The sequence below is a fragment of the Bubalus kerabau genome, chromosome 17 (assembly GCF_029407905.1).
Source record: "Bubalus kerabau isolate K-KA32 ecotype Philippines breed swamp buffalo chromosome 17, PCC_UOA_SB_1v2, whole genome shotgun sequence".
NCBI lineage: Eukaryota > Metazoa > Chordata > Mammalia > Artiodactyla > Bovidae > Bubalus > Bubalus kerabau.
Genome location: NC_073640.1, coordinates 4,710,339 through 4,726,998, shown reverse-complemented (window position 1 = coordinate 4,726,998; position 16,660 = coordinate 4,710,339). Strand labels below are relative to the sequence as shown.

The window sequence follows — 16,660 nt, the reverse complement described above, 5'->3', positions numbered from 1 at the left end:
AGGCAAGAGTAGTGGAGTGGATTGCCATTTCCTTCTCCAAGGGATATTCCTGACCCAGGGATCAAACCCAGGTCTCCCGCATTGTAGGCAGATGCTTTACCATCTGAGGAGGGAGGCAGAGAGTAAACAGGGAGACTGCATGTGAATTTTTGTTTTACTATTTAAATTTATTAAACATTTAAGAGAATAAAATGTTTTACCCTTATTTAAAAAAAATGATTTAAAGTACTGTCTTAGCCTACTCAGGCTGCCATAATAAAATACCATAGACTGGGTGGCTTAAATAACAGAAATTTATTTTCTCACAGTTCTGGGGGTTGAAGTCCAAGATTAGGGTACCGGCATGGTTGGTTTCTGGTGAGGACTCTCCCTTTGGGTTGCAGACAGCCACCTTCTGGATGTGTGCTCATGTGACTGCCTCTTTATGGGTTCATGGAGAGAGAGAGAGAGCAAGCTCTCTGGTTTCTTTTCAGGGCACTAATCCTATCATGAGGGCCCCACCTTCATGATCTCATCCAACCCTGATTATCTCACTAAGATGCATTTCCAAATACCATCACAATGGGGGTTAGAGCATCAACATAGGAATTTGCGGGGGAGAGGGACACAAACATTCGGTTTACAAGATTAATGAACCCTGAAAATATGCTAAGTGAAGGAAGCTGGTCACAGAGGATCACATAAGATTTTATTTGCATGAAATGTCCAGAATATGCAAATCCACCAACTCCAGGAGCTTACTCAAATTCGTGTCCAGTGAGTCCGTGATGCCACCCAACCATCTCATCCTGTCGTCCCCTTCTCCTCTTGCCTTCAGTCTTTCCCAGCATCAGGGTCTTTTCCACTGAATCAGTTCTTCTCACCAGGTGGTCAAAGTATTGGAGCTTCAGCTTCAGCATCAGTCCTTCCAATGAATATTCAGAACTGATTTCCTTTAGGAGTGACTGGTTGGACTCCTTGCAGACTACAAGGAGATATATCTTAATATTTTTTTAAAAAAAAGAAAGGAAAAAGACGTAGAGACACATCAGTCAGTGGGCCAAAATACCGGGCTCTTGATTCAAACAAAGCAACTTTTAAAAAAATGTATTCTAATTGGAGGCTAATTACTTTACAATATTGTGGTGGGTTTTGCCATACATTCACATGAACAAAGCAACCTTTTAAAGGTTTTAATTTTGAATTGTAGGATAATTGCTTTACAACATTGTGTTAGTTTCTGCCATATATCAGCATGAATCAGGTGTAGGTGTACCTATATCCCACCCGTCTAGGTGGTCACAGAGCATCGGATTTGAGCTCCCTGTGTCATACAGCAAAGTCTCGCTGGCTTTCTATTTTACATATGGCAATATACATGTTTCAGTGTTATAAAACAACTTTTAAAAAGACATTTTTTAAATAGCTAAGGAAAATTGAATATGGATTCTTTTTTTAAATTGATCTTTTTATTGCAGTAACATTGACATATGAGTATATGTTTCATGTGTGCAACATTATATTTCTACTTCTATAGACACCACAGCCTGCTCACCACCAAAAATTGAGTTTCACTCCATCACCAGTTACCAGCCATACAGTTACACCATAGGTCACTCATTTTGCCCTTCTCGCCCTCTCCCCTCTGGTAACCACTACTCTGTTTTCTGTATCTACATGTTTGGTTTTGTTTGTTTTTGTTTCTCCACTTGTTTTTTAAATTCAACGTGAGCAAAATCATATAGTATATTTCTTTGACTTATTTCATTTAGCATGATGCCCTGAAGGTGCATTTATGTTGTCACGATGACAAGATTTTATTTTTTTAATTTTTTGGCTGTGTTTTCAGGCTTGCAGAATCTTAGTTCCCTGACCAGAGATTGAACCCATGTCCCCTGCATTGGAAGCACAGAATCCCAACGACTGGACTACCAGGGAATTCCCCAAGATTTAATGGCTGAGTAGTATTCCATTATATATATATATATATATATATATATATATATATATACACACACACACACACCACATTTTCTTTATCCATTCATCCATGGATAGTCACTTAGGTTATTTCTGTATCTTGGCTATTTAAAATAATGGTGTGATGGACATAGGGGTGTATGTATCTTTTCAAAGTAATGTTTTCATATTCTTTGGATAAATACCCAGAAGTGAAATAGTTAGGTCATGTGGTAGTTCTGTTCTTAGTATTTTGAGAAACGTCTCTACTGTTTCCCATACTGGCTGCACTACTTTACAATTCCATTAACAGTATATGAGGGGTTTTTTCCACAACCTCCCCAAGGCTTGTTATTTCTTGCCTACTTGATGATAGCAGTTCTGACAGGTGTGAGATGGTATCTTACTGTGGTTTTGATATCTTTTCATGTGTCTGTTGGCCATCTGTATGTCTTCCTTGAAAAAATGTCTATTCAGCTCCTCTGCCCATTTTTTTTTTTTAATTCTGGCTGCACTGGGCAGCATGCAGAGTTTTTGTCCCCCTACTAGGAGATAACCCAACTCCCTATGCAATGGGAGTACACAGCCCTAATGACTGAGCAGCCAGGGAGGTCCCATCCTACTAGGGAACAACCCTACTCCCCATGCAATGGGAGTACAGAGCCCTAATGACTGAGCAGCCAGGGAGGTCCCATCCTACTAGGGGACAACCCCACTCCCCATGCAACGGGAGTACAGAGTCCTAATGACTGAGCAGCCAGGGAGGTCCCATCCTCTGCCTAGTTTTTAATCAGGTTGTTTAACTGTTGTTCAGTCATATGCATTCTGTGTAATAAATATTAACCCCTTAGTGGATATGCAATTTACAAATATCTTCTCCTATTAGGCAAGTTGTCTTTTTATTTTGTTGGTGGTTTCATTTGCTGTATGGAAGCTTTTTAGTTTGGCACAGTGCCATTTGTTTATTTTTTGCTTTTATTTCCCTTGCCTGGGGAGACATATCTAGAAGATATTGTGAAGACTGTTTTCAAAGGGTATACTGACAGGACTTACCTGGTGGTACAGTGGTTAAGAATCTGAGTTCCAGTGTAGGAGACTCAGGTTCAACCCTGGTCAGGGAGCTAAGATCCCGCCTGCCATGGGGCAGCTAAGTCTGCTCACTGCACCTACTGAGCCCGCTGTAACAAAAGATCCAGCCTGCTGCAGTGACAGCCCATGTGCCACAACTGAGATCTGATGCACCAAATAAATAAATAGATTAAAATATATATATATACTACTTATAGTTTATTCTAGGAGTTTTATGGTTTCAGGTCTTACATTCAAATCTTTAATCCATTTTGGGCTGACTTTTGTGAATGCTGTGAAATAGTAGTGTAGTTTCTCTCTCTCTCTCTCTTTTTTTTTTTTTTTTTTGCATGTGGCTGTCCAGTTTTCCCAGCTCCATTTATTTATTTCTTTTAAAAAAATTTATTTATTTGGCTGCGTTGGGTCTTAGTTGCGGCATGTGGGATCTTTCATTGTGGCACTCAGGCTTAGTTGCCGCATGTGGGAGCTTAGTTCCCCGACCAGGGATCAAACTCGAGTCTCCTGCATTGCAGGACAGATTCCTGACCACTGGATCACCAGGGTAGTCCCCTCAGCTCCATTTATTGAAGAGACTATCCTTTCTCTATTGTATGTTCTTTGCACCTTTGTAGTAAATTAACTGTGGGGTTTATACGTGTGCATTTACTTGAACATGGATTCTGTGTTAGATGGTAAGGGATTGTGCATGCATGATAAGTAGCTTCAGTTGTGTCTGACTCTTTGTCACCTGATGGACTGTAGCCCATCAGGCTCCTCTGTCCATGGGATTCTGCAGGCAAGAATATTGGAGTTGGTTGCATGCCCTCCTCCAGGGGATCTTCCTGATTCAGGGATCAAACCTGTGTCTCTCATGTTTCCAGCACTGGCAGCCAGGTTCTTTATCAGTAGCATCACCTGGGAAGCCCAGTATAAGAGATTATTGGTTTGGAAATGTGCAATAATAGTAATTTTTTTTAATCTTAACATACTGGTAAAATGGCATGTCTGGGATTTGTTTTAAAATACTCTAGGGCAAAATTTAGAGGATGGGTAAAATGGGAATGACAGAGTATTGATAATTTTAGAAGCTGAATAATGGCTATATGGGGCTTCCCTGGTGGCTCAGTTGGTAAAGAAGCCTCCTGCAATGCGGGAGGCCTGAGTTTGATTCCTGAGTTGGGAAGATCCCCTGGAGAAGGGAACGGCTACCCACTCCAGTATTCTGGCCTGGAGAATTCCATGGACAGAGGAGCCTGGCAGGCTACAGTCCACGGAGTCTCAAAGAGTCAGACATGACTGAGCGACTTTCACAATGGCTGTATGAGGGTCCATTATACTATTCTATTCTACCTTGTTTGGTTTGTTTAACAAAGCTGTAATACTGTTTCAAAAACTACATCAAATATAGCACAGGGACAAAAGTATTGATTAGTACAGAATTCCAGAGATTCATCTTCCAATAGAAGATTCTGAGCTGGGCCCTAGGGCAGTGAAAGCACAGCCTTCTGGGTTCATTCAGAGGAGAGGAACCACGGGAACCACTCCCAGAAGACGCTTTGGATTCGACTTGATGGGGTTTTTACAGAACATTTGCAGAGATGATGCACTTCCAGACTTTATCAATTGTCTTTTGTTGTGTAACAAACTACCCCCAAGCTTAGTGGTTGAAAATAAACAAACATTGACTATTTCTCACGATTCTGTGGGGTGGCTACTATTCTGGGCTGACTTGACTGGGGCCAGATGGACTAGTTTAGGATGGTCTCATTCAGATGCCTGGGGCCCCCTGTAGGAAGCTAACCTGTAATTGTTTACATGATGTGAACCCCTCCGAGCAGCAAGAGAGGACAAGCCTGAAGCCCAGGCACATCCCACTGATCAGAGCAAGTCACCTGGCCCAGCCCAGACCAAAGCAGGTAGAAATAGAGCCTCCCTTGCAGATGGGACTTGTAGTTACTGAACAGGGAATGGGAGACAAGGGGCCAGGCAGGGTCTGACTCAGCCCACATCTCTGGATGGCACTGACTACTCAGATGTGGCCAAGAGTGGATCCTGTGTAATTCATGCGCCCTGGTTCTAGAACCCTTACTCTATGGATAGAACAGAGGTGGTGGATGAAATATTATTCAGAAATATAAACCCTGGGCTAACAGAAGAAAATCATTCCTATTTCTGCTTTTGTTTATCTTTTTTTTTTCCCCCCTGTGGCCTAAACTCAGTCATGTTTTTCTTCTTCCTCCTTAAATTGAGCATGTGTGACTCACTGCTCAGGACTGCTAGTTGCTGTAATGTCCCTCCCCACATTCTCAAAGGGCAAAGTGGCTTGATTCACAGGAGGAGGTGGGGCTGGGTATTAGTCTTGGGACAGCTCCCTGCACCAGCCCTGTTTCTTCATATCTAGATGAGGGGGTTGCATGGCATGTCTCTGAGGCACTTGTGGCCCTGCCCTGCCTACAGAGATGTGGCAGGTGGTCCAGTGCTCCATGCCCTGGGTCTTAGGTCAGGCCTGGCCTCTTTGGGAAGAAGGATGCTCTGTGTTGGTGTAATAGACTTGCTGCAAAAGTGGCCCTAATTTTTCACACGCACCCCCATTCATATCTTGTTCTGCTTTTAAATTGAAGTACAGTTGATTTACAATGTTGTATTACTCTCAGGTACACAGCAAAGTGATTCAGTTACACATATGGAGAAAGGACAGACTACCCACTCCAGGATTCTGGCCTGGAGAATTCCACGGACTGTAAGAGTCGGACATGACTGAGCGCCTTTCACTTTCACATGCTCATCTTGCTCCTCTGTCTGAGGCACTATCTGTTGACTTCCCCCTCAGTGAACGTGTGGCTGCCTGTCACTGCCTCCCTCCCCTCCCCACACATACGCACCCTCCCCCAGCCCTTTGTCCTTCCACGATCCATAAGTCATGGTTCTGTTAAATTAGCATTCACTTTTGACTTGCTACTGTGACTTTGAAAATGCTGCTACTGCTAAGTTGCTTCAGTTGTGTCCGACTCTGTGCGACCCCATAGACGGCAGCCCATCAGGCTCCCCCGTCCCTGGGATTCTCCAGGCAAGGACACTGGAGTGGGTTGCCATTTCCTTCTCCAATTTGAAAATGTTATTTGTTATTGAACTATGTAAAATAATACTCCAGCTTTTGCTTTCTTGTCCAAGTTCTCTCTGCACCAGGTTCCATAGGACTGTTTTAAGCCCCTGGGTAGAGTGGGTCTGGGGAGGCAGAGGCGATTCTCAACTCCCCCTGCCTGCTTCCTCACCAGAGAGAGGCAGACGGACAGACAGACACCCCTGAACTTTCCCAGGGTTCAGCAAGGCTACTCTCTTAGGTGATTTCCTCCGCGCCGCCCTCCCCCTCCCAGAGAAGGGTCCGGCTTCTGTGTCATCAGGCAGCCCCCGCTTTGCACCTTCCTTGGCTTCCACATGTCTCTCCCATTTCCGTGGGTGGCACCCAGGGTCAGGGCTCTGTGGTGTGGCCTGAAGGTGACCATGACCCCTTCTCTCACTTTCTCAGCTTCTCCATCCCAGCCTGATGGCCCAGGGTGCATGGAAGAAGTCTTTCTGAGAGATACTTAGTGAGGAGCTGGCCGGGAGAGTTTTGGGGCGTTGGATGGGGTGCATGTAGGAGGTCTGGATCCGCAGATGTTCCGGTGGTGGGAGCAGGACAGGAGCAGGAAGCGCTGTCCAGGCCCCAGTGCACAGGACTCAGGGCTGAGGTATCTGAAGGGCTGCCGGACCGCCAGGTTACAGCGCGGGCCTGCAGAAATGGAAGTTCCATCTGTACCAAAACCTGTCCACGTCAAAAATTGGAAACAAGCCAGCTGCCTTTCAACTGGTGAATAGAGTCTACATAGTGGAGTACTACTCAGCAAGGAAAAGGAACAAATGACCAACACAGGCAGCATCCTGGCTAAACCCCAGAAGGCAGTCTGCTAAGGGAAAGGACAGAAGACCGCGCTCTATGATTGTATTTATAAGGTGTTCTGGAAACAAAACTGCTGGCCGAATGAGCAGGGGTGGTTCATTCCCACCCTGGGGCCAGGGCGGGAGGACTGGTTGACTGCAGGCTGGCAGGAGGGAACGTTCTGGGTGGATGGAGGTGTTTTACATCTTGATTATTGTAGTGGCTATGTGGCTCTGTGCATTTGTCAAAATCCATAGAATTGTATGCTAGGAAAAGGTGAATTTTGCTATGGGTAGTTATTACCTCATTAAACCTAAATAAAGCAAACACAATGACCACAAAAAGTTTCAGCCAGGTCAGTGTTTGTGGTAATACTGTAGCAGCAGAAAGGTTACCAATGTGGGTCGCAGGAGGAGGAAGTTCAGGGGCGCTCTCACACAAGGGGTGGACGCCTGTGTTCCCTCATGAGGCCCTGCCTGCCTCCTGGGAAACCACGGGTAAGAGTCGGCCCATCCATCATTCTGTGGAGGAGCCGTGGATGTCACAATGGAGAAGACTCCCAGATCATACCTACTCTCCCCTCATGCCAACCACCTGTGGCCATTCCAGAGGGAGAGAGCAAGACAATGGAACAGAACTGAATCAGAGGCTGAATTTCAGAGCCGGCTCTGTCACTTGCCAACTCAGCGTCTTAGAGCCTCAGTTTCCTCATCTGCAAAATGGGTACAACAACCCATGCCTCACAGAGCCGGATGAGGGATAAATGATGGCGACTGTATGAAAGCCCCGAGCCCCATGCCCAGCTGTAACTCATTAGCCAGCTGTAGTTGAATTCCTGTTGCTCTTCTTACAAGCTGTGTGGCCTTGGACAAGTGTCTTAACCTTTCTGGGTTTGAGTTCCTCATTGATAAAATGAAGTTTTATGGCCCCAAAAGGTTGTTGTGAGGATTTAATGATTATAAAGGCCTTAGCTGTGGGCCTACCAGATAGTGAACACTCAGAAAAAGTCTCAGCATTTTTATAATAGGGTTGCCAAATTTAGCAAATGAAGATACAGGATTCCCAGTTAATTTGGAATTTCAGATAAACAGTGAATATTTTTGTAGCATAAGTATGTCCCGTGCAATATATGGGATATACTTATACTAAAAAAAGTATTCATATGTGATGTGCTGTGCTTTAGTCTTTCAGCTGTGTCTGACTCTTTGCCACCTGATGGACTGTAGCCCGCCAGGCCCCTCTGTCCATGGGGCTTCTCCAGGCAAGAATACTGGAGTGGGTTGCCATGCCCTCCTCCTGGGGATCTTCCCAACCCAGTAATCAAACCAGGGTCTCCTGCATTGCAGGTGGATTCTTTACCAGTTGAGCTAACAGAGAAGCCCCATTCATGACATAATTATACTAAAAAAAAATTTGTATCATTTATCTGAAATTCAAATTTAACTGGGTACTCCATACTTGGGGAGGCAGATTTGGAAGGTGAGAATGGAACTAAGCCTGAAAGTGAGTAGAGTGGTGAATGATCTGCTTTAAAAAAAAAAAAATCTCCCTGCAGTCCAAGTCATTCATCTAGTTTATCTATGATCTCCCCTCAGGAAGCTCCCCGGGTTTAACCCACACAGCCCATTCATTCCTTGGTCCTGCTTTGGTTTTGGCCCCGGGCTGTCCGCCTGTATCCTTTGAACTCGCCCCTGGACTGAGGCTGCCCTGTGGATGCCCTGTGGTCCTGCGTCCGAGTGGTGCGCCTCTGGCCTTCCTGTGGGCCCAGCCGGCCGTGGCTGCTGCCTGCACGGTAGGCTCTGCGTGCCTGTGGCCGGGGGCTGAGTGGCAGTACCACGCTTACATAATCGGTTTTTCTCCTCCTTTCTCTTTCCAGAGCCAGGTTTCACACTGAGCAGCTGCAGACGGAGAAATCAGAGAAAGCACAAGCCAGCCACAGATTCCGAGGCCTGCAGGGGACTCTGTCCTCCCGCTCTGAAGAAAGACTCCGAGGCAGCCGTCTCAGGCCAGGTCTTGCTGCCATGGGGCCCACGGCCGCCGCCCGCTGGCTGCCGCCTGCACTGTCAGGCAGATAAGGGGGAGCCCTGCCAGGGGCACCTGCCGCCCCGCCCGGCCACTCCCCCGAGGCCAGCCCTTCCTCACTCCCGGCTCCCTCTGCTGACCGGGGCCATGCAGGCCCTCCTCTGGCCTCTGTGAGCAGACATACCTCTGGGGACGCGCGTCAGTGCTCTGCAAGACCCAGCGCACCACCATGCCCCAGGGACTCGCCTGGCTGCGCTGTGAGTACCCAGCAGGGCTGGGGGGTCCGTGGGGACTGCCCGGGGAGGCCTTGGCCCACAGCCGGGCTCTGCTGTAACCACGGCAACCAGGGCATTCTTCCTGGGGAGAAGTTGAGATGCTTCCCAGCTTAATGGCAGGCACCCTCAGGGACTCCCACGCTGTCTGCCCTGTCTCCAGCTCAGACAGGCATGGTGACTGTGAGCCTTGGAGTGAGTGTGCACAGTCAGTGGGTCATGGGGACAAGGCAGGCACTGGGGGTGGGAGGCAGGGTCTCACCTGCCCAGGCTCACTGGTGCTGGGAAGTACGGTGGAGAGATTTCTGGCTTCCCTCGGGGTGGCCAGTCCTGGGTGGGGGCTTATGAAACTGTTTGGCCCCCGAGACACATGAGAGGAGTGCAGGCTGTTCCCTCTGCCTCTCCCTCCGTAAAGAGCTACATCAAAAGGCAGGAAGAGAACAGTGTTGTTGGGAAAAAGAAAAATAGTTGAAATAAGGACAGAAAAGAAAAAGAATCTAGAAGCCTCTCGAGCCTGCTGGTGGGAGGCCAGACCAAGCTCCCTTCAGACTCCAGGATTCAATTTAATTGACTCAAATTCAACATATTTTTTCTGGTGCCACCCACATGCCCACTGGAGAGGCACTGCCATGGTGACAAGGACCTGGGCTATCTCGTGCGTCTCTAATACCTGGCATGGAGTTAGGTGCTGGGAACCCTGCGCTGTTTATATGAGGTCTGGGGTCTGATCCTCCGAGGGATGCGCTGAGGAGCTGGGTCCTCCCCGGCCCTTGCGGAGGGCACTGCAAAGGGTCAGGATGTTCAGAATGGGTGGGAGGGCCCAGACTTGGTGTTCTGGAATTTTCCAAGTCGTGAGGGGCAGGGGGAACAGGAGAAACAGCAGAGTGAGGTGCCACTTGGAATGGTCTCAGAGGTGGGTGGGTCTGCATCCATAGATCTGGGGAGGTGAGGACAGTGCTCCTTCCAGGGAGGGGGAACAGCGTGAGCAAACCTCAGCAGGGGGAGTGAGAGGCCAGGCTGGACATCGGTTTGGGCTCGGGTGGCTGAGGCCGTGGAAGCCAGGGTGAAGGGCGACTGACTGATGAGATAGCAGGGAGCCCTGGAAGATGCATGGTCTGGGGTGGGGGCTGGGATTGGGAGTCCCTCTGCTTTGGGGAGAGTCTCTATTCCAGCCTTCCGGGCAGGAGGTGATGAGGGTCCCTTCTGAAGATGGAGGTGAAAATGAAGAGTCCTGGCAGATAGGCACAGTGCATGAGGCGGAGCGCAGGGGTGGCGGCCTGGCTGTGGTGGGGGGCTGCGGATCAGGAGCTCAGGAGGGACTGGGTGCTGGAGAAGGAGCAGCTGCCCCAAAGAATTGCCGCAAACTTGGCTAAACAGCAGAAATGCACTCTGTCACAGTTTGGGAGGTCAGAGGTCTGAAATCAAGCTGTCAGAGCTCTGCTCCCTCCGAAGGCTCTGCTGGAGGGTCCTTGCTGCCTCTTGCAGCCTCTGGCGGCTCCTGGTGTTCCTTGGCTTGTGCCTGCATTGCCCCAGGCTGCCCTGCTCTGTGAGGCCACGCGAAGGGTCTTGCCCTACACGTCTCTGTGTCCTTTCCTCGTCCTAAAAAGACACAGTCATGGGTATTAGGGCCTACCCTAAATTCAGGATGAGTTCACCTGGAGATTCTTAACAACAGTTGCCGAGACCCTGCTCTTGGAAGGCAGATAGGCAGTGAGGCTGCGGCTCTGCTGTCCCTGCCTGCTCACCTGTGTGCTGCCCTGTTTTTCAGAGCTGAGGCAGCAGGAAAGGAGCTTAACATTGGAAATGGTAGTTGGGCTGCAGGGTTGGAGGAAGTCTAAGTCTGGAAGAAGACAGGTCATCTGGGCAGGGTTTCCGGGGGCACCCACAGCTGCCAGTCTGGGAAGCATGGGGGCTCTGCAAGTCCCTGCTGCATGCCTCATTACCAGGCCCTGAAGGCTCCAGACTGGGACTCGGATGAGGGCAGGGGTGTGCCACTTGGGGGTGGAGTGGGCAGCCAGGGGGTGCCAGCCACATTGGAAAGAAAATTCAGTGTGGACAGACACACGAAAGAAAAGACAGAAATTTGGATTTTTATGTGGCATCTCTGTGAACCAGAGTGTGGCCCCGAGGACACAAATCTGTGTCCTGTCACTTTCTGTCAAGCACAGTTGCCAGACCAGCAGCATCAGCTTGATTTCGGAATCTGTTAGAAATGTCGATTCTCTGCCCCCCACCCCACCGCCTACCTGCTGAATCAGATACTGTGGGTGGGGCCTGGCACTCTGGGCCTTTACCAGCTTCTGCAGGAGAAGGCAATGGCACCCCACTCCAGTACTCTTGCCTGGAAAATCCCATGGACGGAGGAGCCTGGTAGGCTGCAGTCCATGGGGTTGCGAAGAGTCGGACATGACTGAGCGACTTCACTTTCACTTTTCACTTTCATGCATTGGAGAAGGAAATGGCAACCCACTCCAGTGTTCTTGCCTGGAGAATCCCGGGGACAGGGGAGCCTACTGGGCTGCCGTCTCTGGGGTCACACAGAGTCGGACACGACTGAAGTGACTTAGCAGCAGCAGCAGCGGCAGGAAACCCAGATGCCTGCTCCCAGTTTCCTAAAGTGCTGAGTAACATGACCTTGCTGGGGTTCAGAGCACTGAGCATCCACACACTGGGAGCTGCCTTGTCTGCTCAAGACAGTGAGTGAATTGGACAGATGGTGCTAGAGACAGAGGCTGGTTCAGGCGGGGGAGACCCTGGGGAGGGAAGGAGTCTTGGGCTTACAGTGGGAGAGGACGCCCAGGGCAGGGGCAGTGTGTGGGCCAAAACCCCAAGGCAGGAGTGATCTTGACAGGCAGGAGCGCCCAGCTGAGGGGGCAAATGATGTAGAGACAAGGTAGGGAGCAAGCGGAAACACTGGTTTGTCTGTTCCTTGGTCTAAATATTGGTACAAGAACATGGAAAGGGAGAGAGAGACAGAAAGTGCCAGATGGATTACAAATTTGCAAGTCTGTGGAAAACGTGGGGTCAGACTTCTACGACGGGAAGGGCTGGTGGGCTGCAGCCCATAAGGGGCACAGGCTTGAGCAGACCTGAGTTCCTGGACTGGCAGGGACACAGCATTGAGCAGGCGGAGGTGGGGGGTTGGGGGGGGTAGGGGGCTGGGGCGGACAGTGAGGCCCGCAGCTCAGGCCCAGGAGTGTGTAGGAACAGAAGTGTTCCCAAGTGCCAGGAAGGTGAGTGGGGAAAGTCCGGTCAGTAATTCCTGCTTACAACCAAGAGGTGACTCAGCCTGCCTGGCTAATTTGGGGGGAAAGAAAGAAAGAAAAGGAAAAAGCACTGCTTTTGACTATAACAATAATAGATAGTAATTGTAGAATAGACCCTACAACATATAAAGAAGAACATAACAATATCCCATAGAGGTTTGGTGCATTTCTTTCTGTTGCATTTTTCTATGAACGCACACACACACACATATATAGTTAACGAATTCAAGTAATGCTTTATACTCAATGTATTGCATCATGCTTTTTTAAACTTCACTCAGAGGTTAAAGCCGAGAAGACAATGGCAGCCCACTCCAGTACTCTTGCCTGGAAAATCCCATGGATGGAGGAGCCTGGTGGGCTGCAGTCCATGGGGTCGCTAAAAGTCGGAGACGACTGAACGACTTCACTTTCACTTTTCGCTTTCATGCACTGGAGAAGGAAATGGCAACCCACTCCAGTGTTCTTGCCTGGAGAATCCCAGGGATGGGGGAGCCTGGTGGGCTGCCGTCTATGGGGTCGCACAGAGTCGGACAAGACTGAAGCGACTTAGCAGCAGCAGCAGCAGCAGAGGTTAAAGCGTCTGCCTGCAATGCAGGAGACCTGGATTCAATCCCTGGGTTGGGAAGATCCCCTGGAGAAGGAAATGACAACCCACTCCACTATTCTTGCCTGGAGAATCCCATGGGTGGAGGAGCCTGGTGGGCTATAGTCCATGGGGTCACAAAGAATCAGACACGACTGAGCGACTTCACTTCACTTCACTTAAGCATATCAAAAGTATTTTTCTTGTCATGAAAGCATATCATAAGTATTCTTTAACAATGTGATTTTTATTGACTGCATTCATTATTAATGAACATCCAGGGCGCTTATAGATGTTCGCTATTATAAAATAATACTGCGGTGGAAGTCTTTGTGTCTCTCTTTTGTTTTCCTTCACATTTATTTCCTATCACATCATTCCTAGATCACATCCTATCACATTCATTCCTAGAGATGAGTTTAATGGGTCAAAAGGTATGGACAGTTTTAAAGTTTAGTGGGTTGAAATGTGAACATTTTAAAGTCCATCAATAACAAGAACTGCCAAAGTGCTTTACAAGATGAGAGCATTTGCCTCACTACTTCACCAGCACTTTAATAATTTTGTTCTATTAAAATAAAGCAACAGCAACAACAACAAAAAAACTCAGTTTCTATTTGGTAGGTGAAACATGGATCTGATTGTTTTAGTGTGAATTTATTAATGAGGTTCATTTTCAGATATGTCCCTTGCATATCCATATTTTGTTCTTTCTGCTCTGATCCATTGAACTCTTGTTCTTATTTGTTGCAAATTCTCTCAGATACGTTTTCTAAGTCTGTTCAGTTATGCAGAAATCACAGTTTTTAAAGTCACAGTGACCCACAGTGGTGAAGGCGGGTAATGTTCGGATTGTTTGTATGGAAAGAGAAACAGCCTGAGTGAGGCTCAGACAGCATCCTAGAAGGACCACACCAGAAGGGCCGCTACACACCTGCCGGTACCAACACCTGAGAGGCATGTCAGAGTCAAACAGAGCAGGGAAGACAGTGGCGCGGGTCGCCCTGGAGTCACTGGAAGAGTTCTGACTAGAATCCACAGTTCCAGAGTCTCTACGTGGAAAATGCAGCAAAAGGCTTGGAAAACTCCTTGGCTCCAGACAAACGGCAGAGGTTGCCCTGGAAAGGAGGGTGCCTGCCCCCAGAGCAGGAGTAGGCAGGAGGCTGGTGACCAACCCCAGGGCGTAGATCTGGGGGCTCTGCCAGGCCGAGGTGGGACTGGCTGCGCTGGACCGCATGTGCTTGTCTGAGTTGCCCTGGAGCCCCCGCCCCAGAAAAAGGCTTCCCAGTGCTAGGACGGCCTCCTGGGGGCCCAGCTCCCCCACCCTGGCCTGTGAAGACATGTCCCCTCGTAAAGGGAGGCGCATGCTCGCTCTGCACACAGCTGCGTGAAGGGACGCGCGGGCTCGCTCTGCACACAGCTGCGGGAAGGGAGGCGCGTGCTCACGGCACACCCTCAGGAGCAGTGTGAAGCAGCAGGTGCTCACGTGTTCTTGCTGGGTGCGGCCCGCAGATCTTGGGATCCTCCTCGGCATGGCCTTGGGAAATGAGGGCTTGGAGCCGTGGCCCTTGACCCGGAGCGACGAGTGCGCCATCACTGGCTTCCTGCGGGACAAGCTGCAGTACCGGAACCGCCTTCAGTACATGGTACGCACGGGCCCTCGCCGTGTCCTCTGCCCGAGCCTGCCTGGCCCCCGGCCCCTCGCACACACCCTGGGCCCGGGCTGCACTGCCTGTCCCTGCTCCTGCCAGCCGTCCGCAGACCCTCCCCGCCTCTCATCTGACCCTTGATCCCACCTCCACGTGGCCCTCTCCAGGGGAGAAGGGATTGCAGGAAACCTCGGGGGAATCCCAGACACGTATTATTAACAAGGGTGATAAGGACCTGGAAATTATAATGTTTGATTCTTTTATTAGGGTGAATCATGTGGCATGTGGCTCTATAGGTCTTTTTTTTAACAGCTTTGAAGACATATTGACACATAATTCACATACCACACGATTTATGTACTTAAGTGTACATTCAGTGGTTTTTAGTGCATTCTCAAAGTTATGAAACCATCACTATGATAAGTTTCAGAGCAATCTTTTAAAGTTATCTTCCTCACCCCCCAAAGGAGATGGTTTTCCCAGAGTAGTAAGCCTCTCATCCTACATCTTGGCCTGAGACTAGGCCTGGTCAGGACCTATCCTTTCCTGTGTCCCGGAGGAAAGAGCTGTCTTTGTCCCAGCCGGGGGCCAAGCACATATTTTCTGTGGAGGAGTACTGCTATGACCTCTGCCTTAAGGGCCAGTGCTGGGTTCTTCCCCTGCATCAGATTCCTCTGGGAGGCTGGGGGAATCTGAGCCGTTTCTGACTCTGACCTCATCCTTTGTTCTTATATCTTCCTAGAAACACTATTTCCCCATCAACTACAGGGTCAGTGTGCCTTATGAGGGGGTGCTCCGAACAGCCAACGTCACCAGGCTGGTGAGAATCCCCTCCTCTGGAGTGGGGAGCCCCCTGCCTCCCGGGACACCCTGGGCGCCCTGCCTGGGAAGCACCAGGAGGCTTTCCTGGCCCCTCAGGCAAGCCCACCCTTGGCTCAGGCCCAAGCTTGCCCCCCACCCCTGGGGGCTGCCGTGGTCTCCCCCCTGTGCAGGTCAAATCTGGGAGGATGTTGGATCTGGGGGCAGGGGTAAGGGCCCAGAGGCCCCTTTCCCGGGCTTCAGTAGTTTCTCTGTTCCTGCAGCAGCGGGCCCGGGTGAGCCAGCAGGAGCTGCGGTATCTGTGGGTCCTGGTGAGTCTCAGTGCTACTGAGTGGGTGCAGGAGGTGCTGCTCGACGGCCACCCATCCTGGAAGTACCTGGAGGAGGTGCACACACTACTGCTGGACGTCAAGCAGGGCCTGGGGGTGAGCACTGCGGGGGTGCGGGCGGGGGTGTGAGTGTGCGTGTGTGTGCCTGCGGGTGAGCACTGTGGGGGTGCGGACAGGCGGGGCTGGGCGGGTGCGTGTGAGTGTGTGTGTGTGTGCGTGTGCGCGCCTGTGGGTGAGCGCTGCGGGGGTGCGGGCTGGCGCGTGCGTGCGTGTGTGTGTGCCTGCAGGTGAGCGCTGCAGGGGTGTGGGCGGGCAGGGCCGGTGTGTGTGTGTATGTGTGTGTGTGTGTGTGTGCCTGCAGGTGAGCGCTGTGGGGGTGCGGCAGGCAGGGGGGGTGTGTGTGTGTGTGTGTGTGTGCCTGTGTGTGTGCATGGCCAGAAGCGATCAAAGGAGGAGGTAAACGCGTGGAAAGTCCTGGCTTGTCCTGGAGGGTGCGGGAGAAGTGGGGGTCAGGGTGATGGACTGGGCTTTGGGGGGCAAGTGATGCAACTGAGACCCTCTTAGGCTCTGCAAACCTGGGTGAGTCATTGACCCCCCTCACTGTTTTCGCATCTAAGGAACAAGGGAAAGGCAGGAGGATAAGTGGGTGGAGCACAGGGGCTTAGGGTGATGGAAATCTTCTGCGTGATGCTGTAATTCCACTTGTCAGAGCCCACTAATGTACAGCAGAAAGACTGAACCCTAATATAAACAGACTAATTAAGAATGATAATAACAGAGGTCCATGATTGCTGC

At 50.0% G+C, this 16,660-nt stretch overlaps 1 protein-coding gene across 5 annotated transcripts in view; it reads left to right on the top strand.

Moving 5' to 3' along the window:
• Positions 1-16,660, top strand: part of IL34 (interleukin 34) — a 60,706-nt gene that overhangs the window by 40,207 nt on the left and 3,839 nt on the right. For 3 of the 5 annotated variants that reach the window (XM_055551563.1, XM_055551566.1, XM_055551564.1), the window contains 4 exons: positions 8,799-9,201; positions 14,581-14,714; positions 15,460-15,537; positions 15,800-15,961. In XM_055551563.1, the coding sequence (XP_055407538.1) occupies positions 9,174-9,201; positions 14,581-14,714; positions 15,460-15,537; positions 15,800-15,961 (402 nt within the window). In that variant the 5' untranslated portion in view covers positions 8,799-9,173. The remainder of the gene's footprint in view (positions 1-8,798; positions 9,202-14,580; positions 14,715-15,459; positions 15,538-15,799; positions 15,962-16,660) is intronic. The other 2 variants (XM_055551567.1, XM_055551568.1) reach the window with 2 other exon arrangements.